The sequence below is a fragment of the Diadema antillarum genome, unplaced genomic scaffold, assembly GCF_040938485.1.
Source record: "Diadema antillarum isolate AM-2024a unplaced genomic scaffold, OU_Dant_1.0 seq00001625_RagTag, whole genome shotgun sequence".
Lineage (NCBI taxonomy): Eukaryota > Metazoa > Echinodermata > Echinoidea > Diadematoida > Diadematidae > Diadema > Diadema antillarum.
The window spans coordinates 365,721-374,206 of record NW_027272334.1 but is presented as its reverse complement, the minus strand read 5'-3'; the positions used below and the strand labels follow the sequence as shown (position 1 = coordinate 374,206).

Here is an 8,486-nt window from a genome sequence, read left to right as displayed (position 1 = left end):
ATTGGCAACGCGGCGCTAATGACGACCACGTCTGAGTAACGAGGCTATAATTGGAATTACTCGTCACGCCGCTTGACGCATTTGAAACATCGCAGACTTCGGGGATCGCTAATGTACTCAATTTAGAATTGATGGGTTGTTATTATTAAGCCATTATGCAGCTAAATTGATGAAGTTAGAGTCGACACATTGTAATAACAGCGCGGATCAGGGAATTTGATACACGAATTGCATTTAGCACTTAACCTCAGACATTTAAAGCTCCATCAATTATTATGCCACAGTTCTTTCCCAGCTGTAACTGTAACATGACTACCAACTGCTACTTGCCACTCTTATCCGTCGGCTTGCTCTTTATGAACCTCGGATGAATTACTCTTCCTCTTTTTTTCCCCTGCAAATGGATCCTGGTATTCACTCCTGGCCTTTGCCATTTTCAGAGTAAGGAGAATTAACCAAAAAATTTGCTGACGGCCAAAGGGTATTCCGGAAGCCATAGATGTAATCGTGCCACCAACTTCTGTGAGTGTGTGGGTGGTTTGACACTTTCTACTGCGTGAGTGTGCTACTCTCAACAGAGAATATCTCAATTGCTGTCATTTTGTTTTCCAGTGACAAGCATGAAAGCATCAAAACATTATCTGTATCGTGTGCATAATTAATGTGAAAGAGGCAACTATCGTCATAAGCAGCATTGACTTTGTATGTCTTCTATCTTCTGTGATGTAGAGTTATGTTGGATTTTCTCTCCTTTGCTGCTGGGACAATTTGCCTGCAGGAGATGACAGGCAAGCATTTGGATAGCTAAAGGCAAAGAATCAGTAACTGACCGGGGTTTCTGTGTTTTGTTTATCTCTGAACAGCTTTTATAAGCTAGAAGGGCGTGATATCATGTAGAAGCCTGATGTGTTAATTCCATTCTATTGTGTGTATTTTTCCTTTTATATCTTCTTGCAGCAAGTGGACCACCACCACCATCGGCTCCTCCACAACCTCCGCCGCCGCCAACACCGCAGCACGTTCCACCAGCGGCATCGGCCCAGCCTCCGTCGGCAGCGCAGCCGGCGCCACCTGCCCATCAGCCCCAACCACCCCACCAAGCGCCGCAGCACCAACAACACGAGCTGCTACGGCAAGAGCTCAACAACCGCTTCCTGGCGTCGCACAACCCCAGCATGTCGGTGGGGCCCCCTCCGTACCTACGCCAGGAGACTCACATGCACCAACACATGCACCAGCATCAGCACACCCACCAGCATTCCTTCCTGCCTCCGGCACCACTGGGGGCCACAGCTGCACCGGGGCTGGTGCCGGCTGGACCAGCCGCCGCCGCACACATCACCAGGGACGCCGAGAGGCTGCGCCAGCAGGCCATCAGGGTAAGCACCCCATGCAGAGACGACCAGCATCACCAAGGTTTCTTGGTGAAGACTAGTCTGACTCCTGGGGAATGGGTCATAGCTTCCACTTTCTTCCTTTGGTGCTTAGAGCATGGATTGGTTGTTCAAAAAAGATCTCCTTGGATGATTTTTCTCCCCTGTTAATCTGGGTGGAAATACACGTAGGGGGCAGGAGAAATTCTTTTTTTCCCCAAATATTCCATAGGTTGAATGTGCCCCTCACAGAAAATAATTCCCTACTTCAGCACTCTTGCTGCTGCATGGCGTGAATGCAACCTGGTTTGTGGTTCACGGTGAGTGTCACACTGTGGTTTTGGAGAGAAAAAGTCCTGCAGCGTGGGACTTTCCTCGTGAAGCAGGACCTATTGTGAACGTGGGACCTGGTGTGAACGCAAGGATGATCTTTCTCATTGTGTGGAAGTCGGCTGTTGATGTCACAGTCGTGGACAAGGGGAGGTAGCACTTTCAACACAATGCTCTGAGCTTGTCTCTGGATGCACCTTAGTGATTTATTGTTGTTGCTTTTAAGAGGTGATGGAAAGTATATTTGACACAGATGACTCCCAAAGGAAATAGGCTGCTTTGCAAACTGCACCTGTCTCTATCAGAAGTGGTGTTTTTTGATCCCTCCTGTTTTCTGTGATTGAAATGTCAAATGTCAAAAGCGGGAGATACAATGATTACAAAGGAGGTATTGCTGATAACATGAAACACTATTTGTGAGGATTTACTGTCACCTGAAATCTGACGCATTTTAGTGAATCTTTGTTGGTTGGTTTACGGCCGGCTGTTAGATGGTGTTATTAATCATCCTAATCTCTAAAAGATCTTCTTTCTTCAAATTGCTGCTGTTGGATTGGAAATTATATCTATGATTTGTCATTTGCTTCAGTCTCTCTTGTATTGGTCAAGAGATAAGCATCCGAGTGCAGGGTTGGAATGATATCATTTACCTTTGCAATGAAGACATCGCATTCTCCACCCTGGGAGAGCTTTTTTGTATTCTAAAAAGGAAAGAGAAACTAGACCTGAAAGAGGGATGTTCATTTGACAGTCTGCCCACGACCAGCCACTGAGACTTGTCGTCAGACCGAGACATTGCAGTCCTCTTGGGGATCGTTTGCTGTCAGAGATGCAGAAACTCCTACCGCAACACAGACTGGATATTTGCTATGCTTCTCATCCACACACAACTGACTCTGAAAGCTCTCCTGTCCGCATGGTTCGAGTTACTGGCAATTGTTCGGAGATATCTACCAAGGATAAAAGCTTGTGGAATGGGAGGCGGGATGGGTGGAGGGGAGGGGTTGATTGGTGGTGGAGAAGGCACTAGTTGCATACCGAGGAAAAGAAATAGAATGCTCTGTGATTTCTTATCATGTTATGGTCACTGGATAAGCCGGGGAGTGGTTGAAAACCAATACTCGTCATCTGAGGCAATCATGGTGATGACCTGCTTATATGTGGGTCATTGCTCGCAGAGGCTTGGAGGCAAGCTGAGTCCATCTCACTCCCCAAATCGGTATAAATAGGATGCGGAGATGGTGGTGATTGCGGGATGGCATTCACCCTGATAGAGTGACATCTTTGTTCAATTCTTTTTCATTTGTATTTTCCATGAGGACACGATGACGACGATCGACGTTGAGGACAAATTTGTGGCTGGCTTTGAGGGGAAAAAATTGCAGGCGAGTGGCATTCCCTACTCTTTGGCTGACAGTGTCTTGTCAGGACTCATCAAGATTGGTCTGTAATTTACACTTTATGACGGAGATAAGGGTCAAGATAATAGTAGGAATGATACGACCCATTCCAGACATCTTGACATGTCGTGCTTCTTTTGCAGGTTGGCGCTGCTGCTGTCAGTCACCTGGTGATACCAATCCCGGAGCGGTGCTCACCCAAACCCCTTATCCCCTTTCCCCCTTCCCCCTTTCCCTCTTCCTCCTTCCAATCTCCATCCTTTCCCCCTCTCCTTTCTGTCCTCTCAATCAGAGACAGATGCTTGAGCTGGGAGGCGGTTCCCTGTCCAGCCCTTCAGGGGTGAATGTCTCATGTAGTTCCCATGTGCAACATGTGCAAGTGATATATTCAGGTCTGATCAATCCAGCCCCTCTCCCCTCCCGTCCCCGCCACACCTGCTTCCCCTCCCCCTTTCTCCAATGGACCGGATGACAATGGGTGTGAAGATGTGTTTTGTCGCAGGCCAAGTGGGGGGAAAGAAGAGAGGCAGTTTCTGTTCTACCCCAGGTGAATTGTGGTGCATTTCCTGCAGAAAGTGCCGTCTAGACCGGCTCGATGTGCCTCGTCACCCAACGTGCCCGATGCATCCTAGTGTTCCTTACACCAGATGGGACCTCAGGAATGTCTGATATTCAGTCCTTTGAGACTTGAGGGTGTGAGAATCATAGATTTCATCAATTTTTAATGTAATTCCTCATCATCTTCTCTCGGTTGCCTCAGTCTGTTGAAGGCGGTAACATCTCAAGATAGTACAATCTCAAGAAATGAGAGTATGCGCTAAGAACCTTCTAGATGCAGATGCCATCCCTCTCCTCTGTCTTCCAACGAAAATGGAAATATTTGTTAAGGCATTTTGTTATTGTTGCATGAGCTTTGGTTCCACTGCACGCTGTGCTTTGCCACACTCACCTTGTGAATTGTTGAGACTTAATACAAAAGGTTGCAAAATGAAACATACAGTAGCTCTTCAAGTATGTCCTCTTAACACTGCTTAGTACTGCTTTCTCAAGTGCCATCTTTACTAGTACTGCCATGGCATTAAGTACCTTCTCATGAAGAGTGCAAGAATTTGTTATTACACGGGCAAGAAATGCTTGCAGGCCTTCCTCATGCCACTCATATTTTTTTTTTCCATCAGGAATTGTTCTCTTGAAATAGGGAGAGCATTTCAAGTCTACAGAGTGTTGCAAGAACTCTCAAAAAGAAATGACAAATTCTTTCATGTTGTAATATGTAGAATGTGATCATACATTTCCAAAGAGCTTGAGTTGAATTCCATGTGGAGGGCAATATCACATTCCATATACCTCAAGTTTTCTTTTTTTTGTTCATGCAGAGAATAGGGTGTAAGTCTACTTTTTCTGTATTAAAAAAAGAAGTAAAGGAGATGGACACTATCATATTCAATTCTTCTACTGCAATCATGAGGATGAGTTATTCAAACTGTTACCATGAAGCAGCTGGCATATGGAGGATTTTGTTTGAAGTTGCTTTAAAATCTTTCACTAACTCATCAACACGCTTCTTTCATTTTCATGAAATACCTAGCCATGATTTGGCGAATCTCCCTACCACTTTGTGCTACGCCAGAGTCGATTACCCCTCTTCTCCCTCCCCCCCCCCCACCCCCAACCCTTACCCACCACCACATTTCTCATCCCTGCCGTTATCGATGCACCTGTGACAGATTATCATCTTCAAGGTGCCTCTGATTTCCCCTCCTAAAGAGACTGGCTCGAATAACTCATCTTTCCTCCCCACCCAGTGATAGATGAGAACAAAGTATGCAAGAAAACAATCTGCTTCCTGCTGGCTAGAGAAAGCTGAGGAGCAGTTGCACAAGAGAAGAATATAAAGAGAGAGAGAATAGAACAAAAAAAGAAAGCAAAAAAAAAAATGAGCTCACGCAATTAAGTATGGGACAAATCCAAAGGAGAGACTGAAAGAGAGCCTTAGAAGTAAAAGTTAAAAGGAATCCACTCATGGGGCGAGGGGGGGGGGGGGAGGACTTGATATGAAAAGTATGGTTTGTTGTTAACCCTCATGAACAGGGGTGCACTAAGTGATCCTAATTGGACAATAGTCTTCTGGAGAGGCCACAGTCACAGCTTGCATCTATTAGCGTCTTCTCCTCCCCGTTGCCCCTCTTCCTGAGAGGAGGGGAGGGGAGGGCAGAGATGTGCCGCTTCCTCTGGATGTCACTGGACTCATCTTCGGATCCCACTCCCAACTGGTGCTACGGCAACGCAGCGTCATGTGCTCGGAGTCGCGTTGCATGCGCAGGCTTTGACGGAAAATATCTGCCCGTTTCAAGTTGCACTTTAATGCTAGAAATGAGAGAAACTAGCCATGCTGTGGCAGTGAGCTAGTGCCTGCTCCCCTCAAAAACAAAAAAAAAATAGAAAATTGCCCAAATTATGCCATGTCTTTTTTTTTAATGATTCCCTCAAAAAAGGAACAAACAAGGAGCAAGAAAGTGCACACCGTTTCTCTCAGTGACATCTTCTCGTGGTACGCTTGTTATTCATGCTTTACCTCCACCGTTATCTCCAGCTTGTCTGCTGATGTCCCAGATGATGTCGTTTTATGCTAAGTAATGCATCCCCCGTCTCGGTGTGTCCTTCCAGCTAGATGGGCAGGGAAACAAGACGTGACACTAAGTTGCAACCCGGGGCACCTGTTTCTCATCTCGGCCTTGTCGTAGTCACTTTAATGGAAAAGACGAGAGATTGATTCTTCCCCCGCCGACCCCTCCTCCCTCCCACCCCCCCCCCCCATCTCTCATGCATGTACAAAAGAAGATGAGCACACTTGTCATCACGTGTTCTCATGATTTCATGTCATCTATCACTCATCACCAGTTTATAGGAGAGGGGGTTACTGGTCAAGGGGGAGTTAATGTTCTACGCCCTTATGCTCTGGCTCGGTGATATAAATCTATGAATCGTAACCGGACTCTGTTGGGTAGGGTGCCCAAGGGTGTAGGTTTTCTGTTGGGTGTAGCACAGAGAGAGATGCAAGCAGCTGCTGCGGCTTTCTTACATGATGCAGCGTGCCAAACGGAGGAGCCCAGGGATGGAAATGCCGCGACGATCTCATGTGTTATGGAATATCATATTAATTATGTTGATCTAATTCATTATGGCGAAACCTTATCGCCCTTAATTGATTCAATTTGGGATGGAGAAAAAAAAGTGGGGCATTTATCTCTCTCTAGGTTGAAAATGGCGCGGCCGAACCCTCGCTGCGCCTAGCGAGAATTGGACCCCAAAATAGCCTTCCTCGAGCATACAAACCTCATCAGGGCAAAGAAAGTGTTCAATGCTCTTAATGTGTGGAAATAAAAACATAGGAAAAGTGGCAGGCATGCGATAATGGTAAACACATCAGCATCATCATCACAATTACTGCGCTGATGTGGAGCAAAGGGCCGCCTGCTAGCGCCATCATCGCGACAGCTTCTGGTAATGGATGCGATTTCGCGGCAAGGTGCGGTTGAGAAGGGGAGTAGGAAATGTGTTTTATCTGCCGATAAGCGGTCCCAAATGCTGATAACAGGTGGCAGAACAATTTACAGGAGTTGGGGCTGCGTCAATGAAAATTGTGCTCTAGCCTCCACAAAGGTAGAGCATGTCTGCTTTTACTTTGTACAGTCCATCTGCCCCACATCAATGGTGTTCTAATTCTTAGCAAATACGTACACAATTTGGCTATAGCTTGCTGCCAGGCAAATAATGTTTTGCAAAGAAGCAGCTGCAACATTAACACATGTGGTCCTACAGATAACTTGTGGTAGGATGATTCCCTTTTCCCTTATGTGCTGGGCAGCGAAGTCAGCAGGAATTGTTGGAGAAAACCTGGCATCATTTGAGATGCATTTCAAAGTATTCCTTACAGAGGATTATGCCTCAACAAAATAGTCATCTTGTAGGAGAATTAAGGCCCTCCACTTTTGACTCTTTCTTTTTGATAGTCATCAAAAACTCATATAACAGCCATAGTCAATACGATCTGATTTTGGTATCTAGACAGAACAGCAGATGTGATGTGATGGTGAAAGCCATCAGCAGGTGACTTGACCGACTTTCTGTCGCCGTTGACATACGGTCAGCAAACGTGAAGCTGTGTTGTCCATGCTGGTTGCCGTCTTTGCTTCTCTTACTGGTCACTTTGTGTAGCATCTCATCGTAATTTGTCTTCTCTTTCTCCTGTTTTTGTCTGTCTGTCTTTCTGTCTCTCTTTCTCTACCACCTACACTGTACCTCACCCTCACTCCCTCTGTAAGCAGGATCTGTGTCAGAGTTGTGGCAAGTAATCTTTGGGGAACAGGCCATTTGTCACGGAAGAATCAAATCACAGGAAAAATAATTCAATTTCTGCCCCGCGATCACAAGTCGTTACAGGCCGCCTCGGCCCTGCGTCTTCGCTGAAGCCCACCGGCTTCACAGGGCTCAACCCGGGTCCGGAGTTGCACTCTTGACTGTGAGAGCTGTCGCATGTACATGTGTGTGTGTGTGTGTGTGTGTGCATGTGTGGATAACGATTCTGCACAAGCTTAGAGGTCAGGTTGTAGGTCAAAGGTTGATTGGAAATTTGGATAGCTGTGAAGACAGAATGGTTTGTTGACTAGTTGGGAGACATATGAATGGAGAGGCATATCTTTGCTCTCTCTTGGGAAGTGATCTGACTGACACACTAATGCAGAGAATGATGCAAAAAATTACCAAATGGAAGAAAATATGTAGGGAATAGAAGAGTGACGACCAAAAAGGAGATCCTGTTTTGATATGTTTGTATATCTGAGGTGATATAAGAAAAACACCCATGTCGCAGAGTTGTTATCAGAATAGGATGTGACAAACATTTGAGAAGAAGGCAGACCCAGGGTGAAATATGCAAGCTTGTGTCTGTAAGCTCAGATGGGGGTAGGGAATTTCTGCTGGTAGTCTGTTACTGAGCTAGAGTAGACTACCCCCCCCCCCCTTACCCCATGGATACCCTGCCTAGACACCTGGAGCTGCCGCTTGGAACCCAAGACATCCCAGCTCTGCTGCCAAACCACCTTCATAACTGTAAAATCTAATCAATGCCCTCCAAACAAATTTCATTACGAGCCCAGCGGGATTAATTTGTGCAGGTGCTCTGGCCAACTCTGTATTCTTGACCTATGACCTTGCAGTCGGCTACCCATGGTCTTTTCTCAGCTTCTCCCTTTATTGGGGGGGGGGGGGGGGGAAGGAGCCTAAGGGAGGGACATGTAATTGGATTTAATTCTCTTTTCTTCTGTGTCCTCCATGTTCACTAGCTCATCCCAGTTGGAGCTCTCTGCACTTGGCTTGTGCA

At 46.3% G+C, this 8,486-nt stretch overlaps 1 protein-coding gene across 3 annotated transcripts in view; it reads left to right on the top strand.

Annotated features, from left to right (window-relative positions):
• The first annotated feature begins 1,079 nt into the window (after positions 1-1,079).
• Positions 1,080-8,486, top strand: part of LOC139711200 (uncharacterized) — a 48,465-nt gene continuing 41,058 nt past the window's right edge. For all 3 annotated transcript variants that reach the window (XM_071623116.1, XM_071623115.1, XM_071623117.1), the window contains exon 1: positions 1,080-1,379. In XM_071623116.1, the coding sequence (XP_071479217.1) occupies positions 1,176-1,379 (204 nt within the window). In that variant the 5' untranslated portion in view covers positions 1,080-1,175. The remainder of the gene's footprint in view (positions 1,380-8,486) is intronic.